Source organism: Hippopotamus amphibius, chromosome 9 (assembly GCF_030028045.1).
Source record: "Hippopotamus amphibius kiboko isolate mHipAmp2 chromosome 9, mHipAmp2.hap2, whole genome shotgun sequence".
Classification (NCBI taxonomy): Eukaryota; Metazoa; Chordata; class Mammalia; order Artiodactyla; family Hippopotamidae; genus Hippopotamus; species Hippopotamus amphibius.
In genome coordinates, this window is record NC_080194.1 from 118,739,719 (window position 1) to 118,762,148 (window position 22,430).

General features: G+C 43.3%; 1 protein-coding gene across 1 annotated transcript in view; it reads left to right on the forward strand.

Moving 5' to 3' along the window:
* The first annotated feature begins 321 nt into the window (after window positions 1–321).
* The window catches only part of CACNG3 (calcium voltage-gated channel auxiliary subunit gamma 3), an 85,716-nt gene continuing 63,607 nt past the window's right edge, over window positions 322–22,430 (forward strand). Inside the window, exon 1 of the mRNA XM_057750619.1 lies at window positions 322–1,186. Coding sequence (XP_057606602.1) covers window positions 976–1,186 — 211 coding nt within the window. The 5' untranslated portion in view covers window positions 322–975. The remainder of the gene's footprint in view (window positions 1,187–22,430) is intronic.

Consider the following 22,430-nt stretch of genomic DNA (forward strand, 5'->3'; position numbering starts at 1 on the left):
TTCCCCTTCCCCTTTCCTTAACCCTTCCGGGAGCGGGAGAGGAGGACCAGGGTCGTGCTGCAGCGCTAAGGAGCCGGGGCGCTGACTGCCCTGGTCTCCCGAAACTTTGCGCGGAGCGTGGGTTGACTGGGCAGAGCCGAGCAGGCTGGCTGGCCCTGGGAGGGGCGCGGGGAAGGCAGACCCATCAGTACCCCAGATCTCTAGCCCGGGCGCTAGAAAGGCGGGGGTGCAGCAGCCGCGGGGGAGCTGTCCCTTCAGCACCACGGACCCAAAGCCTCGGCCTTAGGAAGGCGGGGGCGGGGCAACAGGCGAGGAGCTGTCCCTTCAGCACCGCGGACCTCTGCCCTCCCCTGAAACCTCCCGGCCCCCGCCCCAGGACTGTCTTTTCTCCAGTTTGAGCGGGGGTGTCGGGAGCAGGCAGAGAGCTTTCCTGGGAGGCTGGGGAAGCAATGAACACTCTTCTCAGCGACTCGCCTCCCAGCAGTGCTATTTTTTGCCATCCGCCCTCACCCCCAGCACACGCGCTCGCACACACACGCACGCACGCACACACACACACACACACATAGACCTCTCTGGATTTCTTTGCCTTGAGTCTCCCGGGGCTGTGAGGAGCCAGGCGCATCTCAAACCGAGCTGGCAGCTCCAGGCTTCAGAGCCATGCCCTGCACGGACCCTCATGCTTACCAAGCTCCCGAGGAATGAAAGGAACCCAGGGACCCTCAGAAGGCAGCAGTGATGTGGACCAACCCCCTGGAGCCTGCACCCTTCCGAGGGCCATAGGAGACCCAGGGAACTGGAGAGAGCTCCAGACAGGAAACCCCAGCTTTCCCAAAGTCCCTGTGGATGCTGACAAAAGGAGACCCGAATTTTTGGAAGAGCCTGTCCTAGGTTTCCCAGCTGCAGAGTGATTTTCCCCTCTGGCATTGAACCTCCCTCTCTAACCCCCAGCCGTCCAGAGTACCATGAAGAATTATGAGGATGTGTGACAGAGGAATCCAGATGTTGATCACTACTGTGGGAGCCTTCGCAGCTTTTAGTTTAATGACCATTGCAGTGGGCACGGACTACTGGTTATATTCCAGAGGTGTGTGCAGGACTAAATCTACAAGTGATAATGAAACCAGCAGGAAGAACGAAGAAGTAATGACCCATTCGGGGCTGTGGAGGACCTGCTGCCTAGAAGGTATTTACAAATTCCTCTCAATGGCCTTAAATAATCCAGTTTCTGATATTCTGATATTCCAGTGTGTGCTTGGGGAGATGGAGGCAGTGATGGGGAAAGAGGGAGAGTTCAAATTATTGCCGAGGATGTGCAGATGTCCAGACTGTTCCAAGCAAGACTAATGCTGTGTGGGATGACAGGGTTGGGTCTTGTTGATTGTTTTTGGTATAAGCTTCATGAGATGAGATTTTGTGGCACTCTAGGCAGCTTCTGCAGTTGAGAAAAGTCTTCAAATCTAAAATCTCTAGGTATATTGTGAACTGCTTTTGTTTGATCTCTGGCTTGAGATGGGGTCTTTGGCTCTGCTTAAATTGCATTTCAATGGGGGAGAGGTGAAGGGAGAGAAAGGGAGGGAAGGGGGGGGGGTTCTGACCTAGCCTAGCACACTGTGCACTATTTCCTTATTTCTCAACATAGTCTTATCAGTTTCTTCTGAGTTTGGTCTAACTAGATATTTTCATGAACTTCCATTGCCAACCAGTTCTAGACTAACATATATGAACCTCTACACACACACGTGTGCACACACACACACACACATTTTAAGAAAACTTATTAAAATATATTTCTCCACTTGGGGTCAAAACAAAACTGAAGTCTGGTATTTGGTGTCCACCTGTCTTCTTTCCCAAAGCATCTGCAAACCCAACAAATACATTTCTATGACATTTGCATAAGACTGATTCTCCAAGAATCGCAGCATAACACTTCTCATTGAAAAAACTGAGGATTCATTCTAAACTACAATGAAGAGGACGGACCAATTTTAGAATGCCAAGCCTGTCTCGCTATTAAACTTGCATTCGGTGCACCAGGAGTCACTCTCAGCATCACTGGGCAATGCCTGGATGTAAGCAGGAGTAAACAGAAAAACAGAGAAGGAAATCAAAGCTCTTTAGAGCCTATGTGCCTGAGGGAAGGAAATGGATTAGAGGGGCAGAAGGGAGTTTTCTCAGGCTTCTGAGGAATCAGTGAAGCTTGTCATAGTGATGAGCAAGGAAATCTGTGCTTCCTCTGTGCTCTCCTCCCCTGCCTGCCATTGGCTCTCCATGCCTGCATTCCCACTGGCTGGCATTTGAGAAGGGCTTCTTGAGAAGTTGCATTTATGTAAATTGCTTAGGAAATCATGCTATGACATCACTTGCTAGTGTAATATTGCATCATTCCCTGGCCTTCCTCCCATGTCCTGACACTCTGAACAACTGCTCTCCCGACTGTAGCGCTACTAGAGTTGATTCTGTTTCCATCACATATTTGCAACTGGTGGGAAGCCCAGGTAGGAAAGGACTACTTTAAATGCAACAAAGATTACTGTACTTGATGTCTGAAGACCTGGGTAATGCTGCAAACTCTCTGTGTGACCTTGGCTAAGACATTTACCCATCCAGCCCTCAGTATATTAATCTGGTAAATGATTAAATTTGGAATAGGTGGTCATGAATAAGCACTATCCAAAGCTCTTATTGTATCCAATGTACTGATGGAAATTCTTTCCTTAACATTGACAAAAATCTAATATCTGTGATTATTTGCGATCGGATATGGTGAAGTCATTTACTTTAGGGAAATGCCATAATTCCCTTTCTTATGTTAACAATAAGGAACTGACTCATCTTTTATAAAGCTGAGATTTGGTGGATGTTTTGACACCTACATGGCATAAAAAAATCTGAGGTGCCTTCCAAGCCCAAAATGGCAGATATGTAGGCCATGTTTCAGTTGTTTCCAATTCTTCTGCCTCTTTGATCTAAACCTGGGAATTCACAATTAATCACCAATTGTGGCCTCCCCCCTCAGGGCCTAAAATTCCTGAATCCTTGCTCAGAATTTCTCAACTGATGGTTTCTCTTTTTTCCTACATCATGTCCTACACCCACAGTTTGTACAAGGAATTGGAACCCCACCCAGGCATTCCGTGGGCTGAGTGGGAGAAGTGAGAATTTGAATCAAGAAGAAATTGCATTAATCTATGTTCTTGATCAGGTGAATTCTTCTGAGAAAATTTCTTGCAGTCTCCATGCAATTTGGCCCAGCTATTTTTTTTTGTTTGATTTTTACATTTTGAAGTATTAATACAGTAAGATGCATAAACTTTAATGAATCACAATGCAGTTTTAGCTATGTGGACACCCATATACCCAACACCTAGATAGGCCTGGCTGAAATCTGAAGCCAAGATTTTCCTTCATGTGATGAACATATCAAGTGTTCAAGGAATTTGCAGGAGCCTCTGCTCTCTGCATGGGGAGACACATGCAGTAGGCAGCACCCATCCTCTGCTGGAATGAAAGTGTACAGCCATCTCCTGCTCAGGATGTCCTGTCTCCCAAAGCCTCAGCATCCTCATTTTTCTGGTCCTTTACGTGTTAAAGGATAACTGGGGGTAGGGGGTGGGGAGGGGGGACCCATACTTTTTTTAAGAGTCATGAGAAAATGTGGCTATTTCATACAAAAGAAGAGAATGCTCCAGAGGGGCATGACAGCTGTCTGCAAATATCTGAAGGGCTGTCATATGACATGTTCTATGTGGCCTCAAGGGATTAGAAGTAGGCACTAGTGGAAAACAGGTTTTACCTCAATGTAAGTAACTGTCCAATATGGCATGTGGAGCTTTCAGAAGTTATGAGTTGTCTACCACCAAAGATATTCAAGTATGAGAAAACGATATCAATCATTTCCAGACTTAACTAGTCATCAGAATCACATGGGAAGCTTTAAAAAATAGATTACCAGGCCCCACAACTAGGTTCTTTGCCTCCATGGGTCTGTGGTGAATCACTTGGAATCTTAATTGTCTAAAAGTCCTCCAAGCAATGACAATATTAAAGCCAACACATGTTGAGTGCTTACCATGGGTCCTGGAATGACTGTGTGTGTCAGGAAGAATCATGTCTCTCAACTGAGAGAAGAGATGTTTCCAGTTTTCATTTCTGTAACTCATCAGAACGTCATATGTGTTTAGCACTTATTATGTGATAGGATTGTGCTAAGAATTTTGAAAAATTAACTCTTTCATCTTCAAAGGCACTCTGTGATGTAGGTATAAGTGTTCTCCTCATTTTACAGATGAGAAAACTGAGGCCAGGAGAAGTTATATAACTTGTCCAAGGTCACATACCTAAACTCATAAGACGCTACTTCACCTAAGCCACGTGGCTCCACTGAGCACTTGTGAGAGAGCATTAATTCATGCTCTAGCGGATAGGTTGCTACTGGTACAAACAGTAGCTTATGAGAATGCCCAAACACATGGGTTTTTCCATTCAGAAGGCCCAGATCCCAGAACCGTCAGCATGCCTGGGCAGCATCTGCAGGGGCACAGGAGCCACCAGACAGGCAGAAACTCAGAGGCAGCAAAGGACACTGTTTGAATGAAAACACCATCGACCTATGTAGAGACACCCACACTGAGAAGCTAGAACGAATGCCTGACTCATTAGCTGGAAAGCACGCAAGGCATTCACAAAGCAGTGCCCCAACCTGCTGCGTGCTTTCAATGGCAGTGTGTGAATCTGAATGAGAACACGTTCAATATGTGATTCTCCCATTAAGAAACCTCTGGAAGTCGTAGATATAATCAAAGTGATGTGTTTAGATCATGGAAAGACCACTGGCCCAGTAGCAAGGAACCCTGGGTGTTAATCACATTTCTGTCACTAACAGTTATGTGAATTGTGTATGTTATTTCCTCCTTTGGACCTAGTTTCCCCAGTTCTAAAATGAGACCTTCAGGTAAGATTAGGAATTAACAAATCCCAATGTCCCTGTGGACTAGGCAGGTAATGTAAAGTGTGCAACTAACCTTTTACAGTCCTCTTTCTTCAGTTATAGTAGGGTGGGAGGAGGAGTAACAGTATGTTTGAGAAGATATTTGGTAACTGAAGCTTGCTCTCAGCGTGGGGGCAACAGAGAGTGGCGGGGACTGTGGCAAACTGGAAACAATTACTGTGTGGCTTGAGTTGACCTTTACTCTGGGGAAATGTATGCCAAACTTGACCCAATATTCCAAATTTTAAAAAACCAGATGTTCAATCATCTGGTTTTTAAAATGTGGGCAACTAATTTAACTTTTTAAACCTGCAGTGCCGGCCAAGTCAAACTCACTTTATGGCTGAATTTGACCCATCGGCTGCCTTTTGAGCCCTGGAAATTATCTAAAAGGCCCTTTAAATCCAAATTTCTGATATTTTCATTTTTGAGTCCCGAATTGCTCTTTATTAGTCAACGATCCCTTTTTCAATTCATTAAAAAATTGCCTGCTAAGAAAAGGAAGGCTACTTAGGATTTTAGGACAGGGAACTTAAAATTATGAAAAAGAGGTTCAATAAACTGCTATTTCTGCTACAGATGGGCCTGGATGACATCAAACATCTGGCTGAAAAACTGAAAAAAAATTAACCAGTCATTAGATGCTCCCCCATATTTCCAAATCTCCAGATGGTTGACTTTTCCAGCCAGATGGGGTTCCAGCTTTATGTATATGTTCAGAAGCCTTCGGGGAAGCTTCAAAGACATGGTTGAGGACAGGGGTGGGAGAAGGACATAAGTATTTCGTGTGTGCTGAGCCCATGTTAGGTGCTTTCACATACATTAACTCATAATTTTCCCATCTCCTATCTGTCCCCAGTAGAATATAAACTCCACAAGGACAGGGATTCTTGTCTGTTTGGGTACTACTGTATCCCTAGAGCTTAGAAACAGTACCAAGTAGTCACTTCTGCTCCCCCGTCCTAGATTTAATGCTGTACTTTCCCTTAGACATGGGTGCAGAATGCGTTAGAACTCTCTTACCCTCTTCCCTACTCCTGACCTTCTCTTGGTTCCTTTCTCTCCACTCTTCTTCCTTGACCCTAAAGCCCATGAGGCAGATAGAAGAGAGAAATGGACTGGAGTCTTAAGGCAGGATGGGGGAGACCGACCATGACTGTGTTTTGGGGCAGGTCAGGATTGGGGAGGCTGAGGTGTGAGCATGGCTAATATTCAGCCAGAACATGTTTGAATAGCCATACAGGTTGTCAAAATGTTGAAATACTTCCCTACCTGTTAATAAACAGCAGCTGGTCCAAGTCCCTCACCAAACCCCCACCACTATCCCTAAGCCCTTCCTGGAACCTCTCAAACACCCACTGGGTTCACCAAGTAAAAGGTTGAAACCTGATCCAGCAGGGCCATCACAATCATTTTCCAGCCCTGTGGAAGCATCCATTCTAATTGGCTCGTCTTGTTTCCCACTTGGGGTTAGATATTTTTGAATCTTACTCTTAGTTGTTGTCATCCTTGATGGAAAGGACTCCTCTTTTCTTCTACTTCAAACCCAGCCTTCCACCTTCTGACTCAAGGATTCTACCCATCTTAGAAAGTAGATAACTTGAAAATACTTTTTTTTTTTTTTTGGCTTCATCATTTGAGATGTTGTCTCTGGATTGGAATAAAGGCAAGTGACCTGCAATTCAAGGTTGGGTGAACAGTGTGGGTTATTAGCATGGGTGATTAGTGTGGGTTACCAGCAGGAAAAAAAGAAAACAAGAAATCAGGCAAAAAGATGAGTGTGTCCTTTTAATGTTTCATGTCATAGAGCAGTGTCTAACAAGCTTACTTAGGTGGCCATCTAATTCTCTGGGGGAATGTACCTTTGTTTGACTTAGCTTTTATTATAGATTCAGGCCCAGCTGTGTAGTTAGATGTTTACTTGTAGAAAACTTGGGAAGATGCACATATATTTTTTTTTGTTCAGGAGAGGTACAAATGATTTCTGTTCATCAGAGGAGATAACCCCAAATGTTATGGACTATTGCTCACCCTCTAGGGCATTAATCAGTTTTACATATAACTTAACAATAGTATTTCAGATTTTTTTCATTGAAAAAAATATATAGCATCTTCCTTTGAGCCAGCTTTGTCATTCTGCTGGTTCCCTCACTGATGAATTGAAGAAAACTTGGCACAAGCTCACTGTGTATTTGGGAGAGTTGTGTTTTTAACAACTTGAGCATTGTACTCCAACATGGGGAAGCACCCACAATGAAACCAATGTTTCTGGGGTTAAAAATGAGCTTACAAAATTCCAAGGTTGTTTTTCTTTTCCCCCCAGAGCCCACTTTTTCAATGTAGGAGCAAATGGGCCTTTAACAATGTATGGGAGACCACAAAGGATATCAGATAATAATGGGGGCTTTGAGGTCAGGTAGACCTAGTTTCTAACCTGAATCCTGTCATTTACTGGTCACAAGACTTTAGAAATAGCTAAACCTCTGAGCATGAATTCCCTTACCTGTACAACAAGGGAACAACAGTAGCAGGTGCTTTCATCTCTTTCTGCCTTAGTTCTTAGTTTGTGTCTTGTCTTGTCTTCCTTCATAGCTCTAAATAATATGTTGACCAGTGGTCCTTGAGTCATGCATTTCAGGCAAGAGCCATCTGCTAAGATGAACAATGAGTTTGCTGTCTTATACCACCACCCTTCCTTCCCATACTTTTAGTTCCTCAATGAGTTACCTGTCGCTCCAAGAAGAATCATTCATAAAGATTGAGGGGGGCTGGCATCTCATTCCTGGATTGGATACTGGCTTAGGCAGCACACCTGCTCATCTGATCATGTGCATTTTTTAGCAAGGAAGTTGGGAGGCAAGAGCAGGGCTGACAGAGGGAGTGGCAGCGGGGCAACCTGTTTGGAACAGAGCAGTCTGTGAGTTGAGTGGCTCTGTGGTGGATACCTGAGAGCTTATGCCCTCTTGTCCGTATCCCGCCCTAGAGAGTAGTCGCCTGTTAGGAAAGTAGACCCAAGACAGTGCTACGTGATGTTCATGAAGATGTTGTCCTGCGCAGGGCTGCCTGGCCTAGGGTCAAGCAGAGGCTGAGAGTCAGCCCATGCTCCACTCCTCAAACCATGCATGTAGGTCCAGAACTGAGTCCATCCAAAGGGAAGAGGGCCTTTAAAAATGTTTAAAGGAGGGCCTTATGGGCCAACTGCAGGCTCAGTCGCATGGGGCCATGAGTTGCCAGTGATGGGAGCCAAGGTGGGATGGAAAAGGCAGACCAGGCTCAGGTGTCTCACATCAGGGAAGGAAGTTGCAGTGGGAAGGTCCACAGGGGTCTCCAATAGCCAATGCACAGGCCGCTAAGGGAAAATCAACATGTAGACTCCTGAATGCACAGAATATGACCATCAGTGTTAGCTGGAAGAACAGTAGCAGCGAGCAATCATGGTTTGCCACCTGACCCAGCTAACAAGTGGTATTTGGGCCTTTTTCCCCTTCCTGGTCCCTGCCAGGAAAGTACTCCCATCTAAAAGAGGGAGGAGTAGGAACACAGCTTTGCAATCAGATATGCAACTGGAAGTTTTAACAACCAAAAGTGACTGGAAAGTTATGAAATCTGCCCAAAATATTATTAAGAAAGTGAAGGATTGGACATAACACAGTTGAAAGCCAAAATAAAACAGTTGACTTGTTTATACACCACTTAGTTGAGACATCAATAAATAGGAAATATATCATCACGCTTTGTCTCTAAAATTCTAAAAGTTGAAAACTCAATGATATATGTACTGTGATACATAATTACATTTCAGGGGTTGGCAAACTACAGTCCATGGGTCAGATTCGGCCCACCGTCTATTTTTGTGCAACCCACAAGCAAAGAATATTTTGTACATTTTCAAGTGGTAGAAAAAATTAAACAATATCCCAAAATATTTCATGAGACATAAAAATGATAAGAAACTCAAATTTCAGCATCTATAACTCTCAGTGTTGTCAATTTTAAAATTATGGAAATTTGTTTTCTCTACTGCTGTGTTAATACTTACATAGTATCCTTGATTTTGCTGCTTGGCTTGCAAAGCCTAAAATATTTACTGTCTGGCCCTTTACAAAAAAAAGTAAAGTTTGCCAATCCCTGCTATATCTCACTGCAGAGACACGTAGGAATCTACAATAACACTTTATTTCTAGAAATACCCTTTGTTTTCCCCAGAGTGTTGAATTTCTTTCTTTTTTCTTACACCATTTGCCTTTATCATAGGCTGTTCCTCTGATCAGGTATTCTGTGGGTCCTCTTTTCTCTCCTGAAGAACTCTCACTTAGTTTTTTGCCCAGCAGTCCCTGTCCTCTCCTTGAGCCATGGTGAGGTTGAATGAAAGTCAGTGAGATCCTCCCCTCTCTGACGGTCTCTAGGGAAGGCAGCCCCTGACCACGTACACAGGGAACAATGTCCGTTGGGGCTGGTAACAGAAGAAAGCTTTGGTAACGTGTGTTCTGATGGCAATGAAAACAAAGACCCTAGAGCCAGATTGAAGGTAGATTCAATCAGACATGGTTACTGGGTGGGTGAAGGTGAAGAAATTAGGTCCACAATAGTCAGTTGGTATCGGGAGTCTAGACCGAGGTACTCATTCATATGGTTCCATGGTTGAGATTCATATCGTTATGAAACTTCATGAAAAATATTACGTGATTGGGCACCTTTATAGAAGGAGTCTCATCCTCCAAAAGTGTCAAGAATCACTAACATAAAGTTGAGGACAGAGATGAGACCTGGGTTGACACTTAGAATCATACATGCATAGATGCTAATTGAAGACATGAATGTACAAAAGAAATGCCAGAGAAAACCCAGATACTACAAAGAGGGAAACTGACAAAACCCTAAGTAGCATGAACACTATGGGGCAAGGAACAGAGGAACCTGTGAAAACTGGAAACACACACACACAGAAAGAAAAACTCAAAAAAACAGAGATGAAGGAGGAGAAAGAATTCAGGGTTTAAATACCATCTTGAGAGTCTACTGAGGCTTGCTCCAAAATGATGCAGGTGAACAGAAATATCTGGAACAAGAAGCTCTCTGGCTTAAGACAGTTCCTCGCAAAGCAGAGGCTCATCGCCAGTGGGCTACTTCCTGGGTTTGCATGAGGGGGTCAGCTTCCAGGGTAGGTCTGCCCTTCCTCTTGGGATCAGAAAGCAGGTGAGATAAGAATTTGGATCCTGGGAGTTGCTTTTAAGGAAGCTGCAGAGGGAGAGAGTGGGTCACAAGAACCCCAGAAAGAGGTGCCAAGGAAATAGTAAAATAATAATTAGCTAACACTTAATGAGCACCTTCTGTGTGCCACGCTACGATTCCTGGGGCAAACTGAGCATTCATTTCTGGGCTAACTCCTGAGCATTTATTTAACAGACATGTACTCTACGCCAAGCACTGCTCTAGGTGAGTACTTGACAAATGTTATTTAATCCTCGTGCCTACTTCAGAAGGTACACGTTACTATCATCTCCATTTTACAAATGAAGGAATGGGGACCCAGAGGGCACCTGGTTAGTGAGAGGCAGAGCTGGGTTTCCAAATCTACCCTATGCTGCCTTTCATTACTGTATGCCACCTGTTTGGGTAAGCACTTCATATAAACAGATGCAATTGATTCTTATAATAGCCCAGGGTACAACTCCCAGGGCTGTTCCGCCAATAAGGAGACAAGCTTGGAGAATTGAGAATAACCAGCTATGTAGTGACAGGGCTGAACTCGAAGCAGAAGCTTCACCTTGATCCCACACTGCACTGCCCAGGCCTGGTGGGCTGGGTTTTCCCAACTTGCCCACTCCTATGTCAAGGAGAGTTTGATGTCAGTCAGTGGCGCTGAATCATTCAACAACTGGAACTATTGTGAACAATAATGAACCCAGCCTTCGTCAATTTTTATTCCACATGCAGAAAGCAAGGTTGAGGAAAAGATAAGGTCAAGTCAGCAAGATTTAGACATTGTAGCAGTAGGTTGCGAAGAAACACCACCTCTGGATCAAATGTAAATTAAAAGTAAATGGCAACATCAATCATTTGGAAGAACAGTGTTTCTTTTCCAGAGTCTGACTAGAGGCAAGTGAGCGAACTATTGGAGATTCTTGTATCTTCTACATTGGATTTGGGATGTTTGCAAACTTGAGGGAGCCATTAGGTCGGTGGCTGTCCCACTTCCTGAGGACTAGACTTGGGCACATCATTTATTTCACTTTGAGATTTATAATCTCTGTCAGGCAGGAGTCGAGTTTTCTGGCTTGGTTAACTCTGGTACTTAGGCTTCTGCAGCCTGACTCTCATGCAGCACCCACGGCCAAAAACATCTTTGAAGAGCACCCAACCTGCACCAGACATGCAATAGACTAGTGTACCACCGGGTCTGGTTCTTAGTGATCTCAGAACTGAGTAGGCTAGAAGTGGGCAGCTGGGATGAGCTTGGGGCAGCAAGACTCAATAACATCTATCCGCCTTTTAACCTGCACTTTGTGAGAAATATTATCACATATGTCGTGCCATCTGAATACTCTTTCTCCACCACATTTCCCTGAACGACTAGCCTAGAACAAGAGCCTGGCACACAGTTGATGCATAATAAGTATACGCTGAATTTATTGCTTGTAAGTGATTTAATTACCTTGAGTTTCCCTTAATGAATCCATGAAAATCCCTAACAATCATTATTCTGCCATTAGTTGCTTACAAGCTACTTTTTATTTTTCTTTAGTTTCGAATGTTAGCATTTTTCATTGTCTAGATTTAAATATTTTTCTTTTTTACTTATTTTTTAAGAACTTTTATTGAGATGGAATTGACATACAATAAACTGCATATATTTAAAGTGTAAAATTTGATATTTTTTAAATTAGTAATGTATATATGGCAATGCCAATCTCCCAATTCATGACATCCCAACCCCTCCCCCAAAGTAGTTTTAAAATAATGTATCCTATAATCCCTGCCACAATGGATGGTAATTCAGCAGCCTGTATTTTGAGCAGGTCTGACTTGAAGATGGCAACGTTGTTTGTCTGTCGCTTATGTTCCATTTTCTCCCCCTCAGAGATGATCCAGAGTAGTTTAAGAGTCTCGTGTAAAAATTCCCTCAATAACCCGGGTGCAAACTTGGGGAAGGAAAAAAGAAAATACATGTTATGTAAGACATATTGTGTACCGATCCGGCAGGCACTGTTTCTATTCCTTGTGCTTCAGATTCTGTATATATTTGGTTACCTGCATGTGTAGGAAATGGAATTTCCACCACTCTATATTCTGCAGCATATGCTATTCAGCAACATGCATAGCTGCCTTGGAATACAATAATACCTACCTGCTAAATTAAAGTGATTCAAAAACTCACGGGTAACTGTTGAGGTGTCTTCCATCACCTCATCTATTACAAAATTCTACTGTCACCTGTGGAAATTGATTCTGGCATTGAGCAGTTAATACAGACGCATATTTACAGCAAATCATTTTGACCCTTTGCAAATCACAGGACGGCAGAACCAATTAGCTGTTTATCAGTTTAAAATGTCTTAAAATACGTACTATCAAGTAAGTGCCGGTCTTTCAAAGTATTACTTTTAACCAAAGATGAATCTGGCTTACAATCAAAATGCCCTAAGTGTTTAGAGAAAAATAAAAAGATCAAATCAAGAGGCAATGATGTTAATCGGAGTCAAAGGTCTGCTGCACAGCATAATAATTGCTCTTTTCTGCTTTTGCACTCTGTTGGTGAGTGATGGCTTCTCTCTGAGCAGTGGAGAAATGGCAGGGGTTGGGCTCTAAGAGATAATAAGGTCTGAACCAAGGAAAATTCAATCTGGGCCACCCCCAAAGATGATTTTCCAGTTGGAGTCCCTGGGGCTGAGCATAGGAAGTGAAGAGTCCTAGCCCAAGACCGTGGAATTTCTCCAAACTCTCTTAAAGCATGCAGAAGTCCTGGGGAGGGGGAGAGGGAATGAAATTGTTAATAGCGTGGTCAAGGTCAGCTTCCCTGAGAAGGTGACATTTTACTCAGATCTGAAAGTGGTAAGGAACCAAGCCAGGTGGGAAGAGCACTCCTTCCAGGCACAAGGAACAGCAAGTGCAAAGGCCCTGAGGTGGGGAGGTGCCTGGGGTATTTAAGGAGCAAGGAAGCCAGTGTGGCTGAACAGGATGAGGGAGGAGGAAAAGAGAACATGTGAGGGTGTTGCAGGCCAGAAGGGAGCTTAAGAACTTGGACTTTGAGTGAAGTGGAAGCCTTTGGAAGAGTTTAATCCCAGGAATAATGTGTTTTTTTTAAATTCATTCATTCATTTATTTTATTGGCTGTGTTGGGTCTTCGTTGCTGCACACGGGCTTTTTCTAGTTGTGGCGAGTGGAGGCTACTCTTTATTGTGGTGCGCGGGCTTCTCATTGCGGTGGCCTCTTGTTGCAGAGCACGGGTTCTAGGCGTGTGGGCTTCAGTAGTTGCAGCACATGGGCTCAATAGTTGTGGCTCACAGGCTCTAGAGCGCAGGCTCAATAGTTGTGGCGCACGGGCTTAGTTGCTCCACGGCATGTGGGATCTTCCTGGGGCAGGGATCGAACCCGTGTCCCCTGCATTGGCAGGCGGATTCTTACCCACTGCACAACCTAGGAAGTCCCAGGAATAATGTGTTCTTGAATTTGCCATGTCTGAGTCTTCTCCTCACCTGCATCATTTGCTGCTTGATAGGAAGAGCACTTTGTCCTGTGACCTTCCTTGCTTCCCCCAGGCAAGAACTTCAGCTCTAGCCTTTAAAGCTTTCTCCTCACCTCGCCCTTGTGCTTCTCTAAGACTGGGCAGAGTGGCATAGCATCTCTTCAGCATCATCTTCCTTCTTCCCCTGAAAACAAGCCCTCGTCCCTTACTGTTTTCAGTGTTGTATTTCTCACTATGGGGAAACAGGGTTTAAACAAAATGACAATGATGAGGAAGTTTCAAATGCTTACCGGATCTTACAAAGCTCTTGGAGTCATCATTCCTGTTGGGCAGCCCCTTCCTGACTCACAGATTCTCCCCCTTCTCCCCCTCAAGCTGGCATCTTCTCCAGTGCTGGTCCCTCTTCTCAGCCTGGAGAAGCAATAGGAGCTGTGAAGTAAGTGGTTTGCCTCTGAGGGAAACTCCAGCCTGGGCCTCCTGCTCTATGAGGGCTTATTTAGCACCTACTATGTGCCAGACACTATGCTAGGTGCCGAGGATTTAGCAGAGAATAAAGTAAACAATTTTCCATCTTTGGTAAGTTCACAATTGTGTAGGGAAGATGCTGAGTGCACCCACATGAACAGTGCCGGCTGCTCCCGGTGCGTAAGGCAGGGGCTCCTGGATTAGTCAGGGGGACTAATTGTCGTCACAGAAACATTCTCTTAAGCTCGTGTGTCCCCAGGGTGCCTGGTCTACAGTAGATGCTCGAAACACATTTGCCGAATGCACTAGGAAGCTTGTGTAGGGCACACAGAGGGGAAGTGACCTCTACCAGGTGCTCCGGGCTAGAGTGGAAATGAATTCAGAGCCCCTGGCTTCCAATCCTTAAGCAGAGGGGAAAGAGAACAGGAAAACAGCCTACCTCTAGAGATCCACGGAGACAAATGGAGTGATGACACATTTCTCTCTCTTGTTTAAGGTTTTGAACTTTTTTTTTTTTTTTTTACAAATAATCCTGGATATTTGATTTTTGTCACGTTCTTTTGAGTGGCATGTTTTTCCTACTGTATTTTCTTAATTAAAACACTTTTAATATAAAAGTAATACAAAAGCATATTCTCAATACCAACTTTTAAAATAAAATAGACAAGGCAAGGTTTCCCATGGACTTCTTACAGCAATCTCATCCCATCACCCCCCAAACTATTGCTACGGCCAGTTTGGTGAATCTCTAATAAATATCATTTCCCTGATTTTCTGTTCTACCATGTCAAGGAGATTAGAAAGGGTATGTTTTTCTTTTCCAGTTTAAATTATTCATAATTTACTTAAAAGCTTTAAAAAGGTATCTTACAATTTATTAAGACATTTACACATGCATACTATTTTTAAAAATCAAATCATACAGAAGGGCTTCTAATCACAAGCACTGACATCAAGGGGGTTCACCCCTCCCAACTCCAAGTCCTACTCCTCAGAGCAAGCTTTTCTTTTCTTTACTTTCTTTCTTTCTTTCTTTTTTTTTTTGAACCATTTCTGATTTGGTTCCTCTGGTGGTTACATCCACATCTCTAAATAATATGTTTATCTTCTATTTCTTGATTTATAATCTATTGACTTCCTGCCGTAATAGGTGAGGATTTAGCTAACTCACTCCACCCTCTGTATAGATTACCTTTCTAATTTCTAAAAATAACATTAATCTTCATTTCTTCTTCCAACCACTTTGGGTAGAATGTCTTAGCTTCCCACTTTGTAGAATGAGGATGTCCACGTAACCCCTACTCCAATCCTCACGCCTACCCATGTCGTTTGGTTAAATTTTTACTTCTTCATGGTTAGGATTCAGTCCATTTGCATTCTATTCTATCAATATGCTAATGTCTTCCATGCTGGGGCTATAGATTGATGCTGGAGTTTGAAAAGCCCTGAACATTATTATGATTATGTAGACGTTTGATGCAAAGCTCAGTTGTTTTCTGGGATTACCTGCTTTTTTTCTGGTTTCAATGTCATTGAAATTTCTGAGTCATTCAAAAATAAAGGTCTACATGGAGACTCCTTTCTAACACTTAACTAGTTGTTCAAAATCATGCCATATATTCGCTTGGTACAGTTTTCATTTTTCCTGGAGTTTCTGATTGATTCAAAGGGTTCTCTAACAGGTCATTTCAGAGCCAAATTAGGTTTTTTAAACATAAGCCCTGTGGTGGGGAAAGGAACCTTTTGGAAAAATCACCCTTCCCCCTCTTTTTTCCTGCCTCCTCAGTGCAGTGTAGTAGTAGTTAAGGACTCAGCATATACAGTCAGATTGCTTGGGCTCAAATCCCAGGTCAACCACATATAGTTGTGTGATTTTGGCTGTGTTATCTAATCTCTCTGTGTCTCAACTTCCTCATCCATAAGATGGGGATTATTACTCATAAGGTTTTTAAAGAGATTGAATGTGTTATTCTCTGTACAGCACGTAGAGCCGTGCCTGGCCCACATAAGTACTAACTTGGTGTTGGTTATTACCATCTTCTTGTGATACACAAATCAGACAGAATCCGCCCATCTGCATTGTCCTGCCGACAGCAAGGACTCATCTGGGCCATGGTTACCACTGTTCCGTTAGTTCCCAAGAATCGTCACCTGTCATTGCTTCCCTGAGGCAAAGCCAATGACATAGCTGATAGAGACCTTACCAGGAAACAAGATTCATGATCTTTGGTGATACATCTTGTGCCTTATTCCTTTCATACTGGTTGATAGAGGTGGTCTAAACCTCAGGGAATATGTATTCTAGAGTATCCCCCAGCTGAGCCACATTGAGGAACCATTAGCACTCAGTGCATAACAGTAGCAAGGGCATGCTGAATGCTTGTATGCATTCTCTCACTTAGTCCTCTCAAGAGCCCTGTGGGGTATTATACCCATTTTACCAAAGAGCAAATGGAACTCAGAGATGTAACTGTCCAAATTCTCACAACTAGTGACTGGAGGTAGAGGGAGGATTTACCCCCAGGTCTTTTAAATCTGAAAACTGATGTCCTTAATTGCTGGTGTCATATCCTAGTGTTCTGTTAACCTCAGAAGCAAGGGGAGCCTCCCAACACCATTTCACGGGGGTCTGCAAAGTCAAAACTATTGCATAGTGATAATAAGATGTGATTTGCCTTTTTCGCTGTGCTGACATTTGCAAGGATTATGCAAAAACAATGGTGGGTAACATTCCTGGAGCCTGAGCACGAATAACAGCAGTGGCACCAAATGATTCTAGGTCTCAACGTATTCACCACCACCACCACTCACTCACAGTGAAAGAAAGTGCTAATTTCACTTTGAAACAGCTCTGGTGAAGCAGTAAAGAGGCATTGATTTTATTAAATCTTGAATCTTGTATGTAACAAAATGGGAAGGACACGTAAAGCACTTCCGCTGTAAAACAAAGCACACTGCTGGTCTCCAGTAAAGGCACTCGTGCAACTGAGTTGCGAGCTGAACTAGCTGCTTTCTTCCCATGAAACACCTTATTTACTTGAAAGAATGACTGACGGGCAAATTATGGTGATTCAGTCTTGGGTATTTGGCAGACATTTTCTCGAAAATGAGCTAAGTGAGCCTGTCACTTCAAGGAAAGCAACAGTATTTATTGCCGAGGAAAAAATTCAAGGTTGCAGGTAAAAATTACAATTTTGCTTCTATCTGCCCCCGTGAGTGAATGTAATTTTTTTTCTATTGTGTGATGAAATGTGCCACATTTGGAAGATCTGTATAACTCAGTGAGCTGATATTTTCCAAATGACCGATGCATAATGTTAAAAATGATCCCTAGGTAAAAGACTCATTCAAAATGCAGGATTAGAAAAAGCCACAGATTTTAATGTACTAGAGTATAAAAAGTTAATGAATATTGTTTCAGACTCCACATTGCAACCAGCCGTTAAGAAACTACCGCTTGTTGAGTTTTGGTGTAGTATCAAAGCGACTAGTCACAATTATCTTCAAAGGCTATTCAAATTCATTTCCCTTGGCCAACCACATATTTGTATAAGGCTAAGTTTTCTTCATATACTTCAACAAAACAACATTTGGCAGCAGATCAAATACAGAAGCACATATGAGAATCTATCCGCCTTCTTATTGAGCCAGACATCAAAGAGATCTGCAAAAATGTAAAACCAAATGTCACTCTTCTCACTTTTTTTTTTGTTTTAGAAAATATAGCTGTTTTTCATATAAACGTTATTTATGTTAACATGCAATTGGGTCTAACGTTATTTTCAGATGAATTTGAATTTTTTTGAGTTTTATTTTCCAATATAGGAAACATCGTTAGATTTAATGCACAGAAACATCTCAGTAATTTGCACAAGTGTAAAGCAGTCTTGAAACCCCAAAATTGGAGACTCTCTCTACAGCTGAATTTTCACTCTGTTGACAAACTTCACGTGGTTGAGGAGAGAAACTAAAGAAGCTGTTTTCATACTTTTGTCAGAAAGCTTTCCTTCTAGTTCTGTCTTTTCTTCTCCACTGGGAGCTGAAACACAATCCCTTGGAGAGTTCCGGTCTCTCTGTTTTTGAATTTTCTTTAGTTGCAGCAAAGCTCAGCCATCGTTCCCCTATCACTGGGATGTAAGAGGCAACATGAGATTTCGGCAGGCGCTGGAAGAGGTGTCTTTGATTAAAATGCAACCCTGCTGGTATCAAGTTTGACAGGGCCTGAGGATTCACTGCATCTTCTGTCTTTGTTCACAAGCACCGACAAAGCTTAGCTATGTTCCCACAAAGAGGTGAAATCTCGGCATTTGTGGTGCGATTCCTTACATGTGAGACAAAGCAGAGGGTAGGAAAACTGAGCTGTGAGTCCTCAGGTTTTTGGTGGTTGGGGGTTTAAATTTTTAAATTGTCTACCTTCTACCTCAAATTAAAAGAGACTGAGTATGAAGATGAAAAGTTTAGAGAATGGAAGGGACCATTGGGACAGCCACTGAACAAACATTTCTCATGCCCAGTTCCAGTGTTAGACATTGGGAAACACAGAGAAATGGGAAATCAAAGGGAGGCTTGAGGATGCTGCCAGGAACCTCGGTTCCTGTTTGTATGTTGTTTTGCCAGCCCCACATCCATCCCCCTTCTTCTGGTAACAGTACTCTGACTTTTTTGGGGAGCTACCATGTCACCCTATCACTCTATCCTCTGTCCAAGTGGTTTGAGTGGAACTGACTCCACCTTGGCTCTCAGGATGAGCATGTGACCCAGGAATGACCTTGACAATTATCATAAGACATCAAGAATTTAGGCTAAGCAGTGGTTCTCAATATGGGATAACTTTGCCTTCCCTCCCGCCACCATGGGATATGGGGTGACATCTGGGAACACTTTTTGTCGTCACGACTTGGTAGGGGTGTGGAGGAGTACTCCTGGCATCTAGTGGCATCAGGGATGTTGCTAAACATTCTGCAAAGCACAGGAAAGCCCCCACAATGGAATTTTCTAGTCCCACATGTCAACAGACCTGGGGTTGATAGCCCTAATCAAAAGATAATGGGAAGCCATTGAAGAGTTTTAAGCAGAGGAATGATGTGACCTGAGCTGACGTTTTTTAAATTATAGTCAGTTGCCATGTGGAAACAGATTTTAGAGACATAAGAGTGGAACAGGGAGATGAGCTGGGGCCGGGCGGGGGGTGGGGTGGGGACGGGGAGTGCTATTGCAATAACCTCAGTGAGAAATCCTAGAAGTCTGGAAAGAAGTGTGATCTGGAAATATACATTTGCAAATCATCAGTGGCAAAGGGTAGAGACTTGGATGAGAATAAGAGCCTCCAATAAACCTGTGAAAAAGAAGAGAACCAAAGACAGAGCCTTTAGAAGCATCCACATATGGCACATAAAATAATGATAACACCTAACATTGTCTGACAGTTTATGTACCAGCCACTATGTTAAGTCATTTATATGATCATGTTTAACCTGTTTACGAATGCTTATCATCACCCTTTTACAGATAAGAAAACTTAGGCACAGAGAGGTTAGGTAAGGCCAAAGGTCACACAGCTAGCTCTTGTCCAAAACAGAATTTGATATGACCACGTAGCCCTTCCCCTTAACCACGGAGCTGCCCCCGTGGACTAAGACTTTTCCAAAATAAAAAAACTACAACTCTCACAAGAACTGGAGGATGCATGTGAGTTAAAAACACTCAGTGATGGCTGCAGGAAGGTATGTATTCACGGTGGGATGAGTGCAGAGAATGGCAGGGGTGAAGTCATGCGGATCCGTGGAAAGTGTGTTAGGTTAGACTTTATCCTGGGGGCAACAGGAATCCTTTGGAAAGTTTAATATGGGACTTAAAAAAATCTGACATGATAAAGTTTTCATTTTTGAGGTTCACTGCAGATGAAGTGTTGACAGTGGATGGGGGAATAGAATAGGAACATTTGAAGCCCAGCTGAGAGGCTTTAATGCAATAATCCAGGAGCAATGATGGATCCCCCTGTAAGTGAGGTGGCTGTGGTGATGGGGACATTGGCCATCACTTTGGGAGATATGTAAAAGCTGGAATCCACAGAAGTTCCTGTTTGTTGTTTATCAAGGGTGAAGAAAAATAAAGTCAGGGGACTAGTGTTTCTGGCTTTCACCTTTGGATGGGCAGTGATGCCTCTTACTGATCGAAAGTTTGTAGAGGGAGATGATTAGTTTGGTTTTTTATAAATTTATCTATCTATCTATCTACTTATTTATTAGCTGTGTTGGGTCTGTTGCTGCACGTGGGCTTTCTCTAATTGTGGCAAGTGGGGGCTACTCTTCCTTGCGGCGCATGGGTTTCTCATTGGGGTGGCTTCTCTTGTTGTGGAGCACGGGCTCTAGGCACACGGCCTTCAGTAGTTGTGGCACATGGGCTCAATAGTTGTGGCTCGCAGGCTTTAGAGCACAGGCTCAGTAGTTGTGGTACACGGGCTTAGCTGCTCCGTGGCATATGGAATCTTCCCAGCCCAGGGCTTGAACCCATGTCCCCTGCACTGGCAGGCAGATTCTTAACTACTGCACCACCAGGGAAGCCCCAATAAGTTTGGTTTTGAACATGTTAAATTTACAGCTTCTCATCTAACATTCAAGTGGGGGTGTTCAGAGGGCCATGGGATACACTGATTCAGAACTCGTAAGAGATGTCTTGTCTGATTGCTTCCCCATATATGTAGCTATACTTTCTGATGAGAAAACAAACATGTACAATCCAACCTCTGCTAATTCTAATCGAGGCATGCAATGACAGGTCATTAGATGAGGTTCTGTGTGACAGATTGACTGATGTTAAAAGTCTGAATGCAACATCAGGAGGTCACGGCCAGTCTAATTGGGCACAGATAGAGTTTACCGGGTTGTGGAAAGCAAGTTGTGTGTGACCATGGTCTTAGCCCCCTCTCCTTCCATTTCTGACTTAGCATCTGGTTTGGGGTGAACATTAAAGAGTCTTTTCATAAATGGTGACCTTTTGAAATTTGAAATGATGGTTTCTGGTTAATTTCCATCCCAGCCCTGGGGCTGCTGCTTGAAGGTCATGAGCTTGAAGCTCTTGACTTGTCTCTAGCCCGTGCTCTCAACCAGAATTGGAAAAGGGCAGTGTTGTTTTTATCTCTAAAATACCCATCATTTGGATAAAAGATTGTCATTCATAATTGTGTGACCACACACAGAGGATGAAAAATGTACGGAGCGCTGAGTTTATGTTACTAGCAAAATGCAATCTGTTCTCGCCTGGAGAATTGAGGAACACTTTGAGGTCATAATAGTACAATAATACTGTTGTATTATGTAAAATTCATTCAATTGCAAGTGACAGAAAACCCAATTCTGATTGACTTAAAGAAAGAGAGAGAAGCAGAGATAGAGAGATGAGAGAGAGAGAGAGACAGAAACAGAGAGAGAGACTGAGTCTACTGGCTAACATACCTGCACGGTAAAGGTATGATGATACATCAGATTCACAAATCCACTATTTCTCTCACCATCCTTCCCTCTGCTTCCTCTCTGTTGACTCCATTTCAGAGTACCAGAGGAGAGACTCAGAGACACAGATACACGACAGCAGCTCTCAGGTCTATATGCTTCTTTGCTTGAATTCAACAGAAGAATGTGAGTTTCTTTCCCAGCAAATATGTCTCCTCGTATTTCATTGGCTCTGATTAGGTTATGTCTATTACTGAACCAATCACTGTGGGTAAGGGGTCCCAAAGGGCTGACTGGCTTACGTGCTCCAACCTTGGAGTGGGAGAGGCATAGATCCCCAGAGATAATTATGATGATGGACAACAAGCATCAGTTACTACACATCAGGCACTGGTCTAAGCAGTATGCGTGGTTTTCATTTGCTACTTGGAACAATCTTTGGGGTAGGTACTATTGTTATCACCCTTTTAATGATGAGGAAGGCCAAAATACAGTGAGGTTAAGTAACTTGCACAAGGACCGACAGCTGGTAAATTACAAAAGCAAGGTACAGAAAGGTGAAGGACCCTTCTCCAAATCCCACAGATGGTAGATAATGGAACCACAATGCAACAAACTCAGGCAACCCCTTACCACACCCTGGGCACCTAACCCCTGTGCTGTGATACCACCCTAGATTAGAATAGGGTTACCAGATGCCTCCCATCACTCAACACTTTACCATTACAGAGGGCTTTCCTACATGACCATTTTCGCTTATAGCTTTATGAATGAGTCAGGACTTGCATGCATTATCCCCATTTTTTACATAAATTTTATTTATTTATGTATTTAT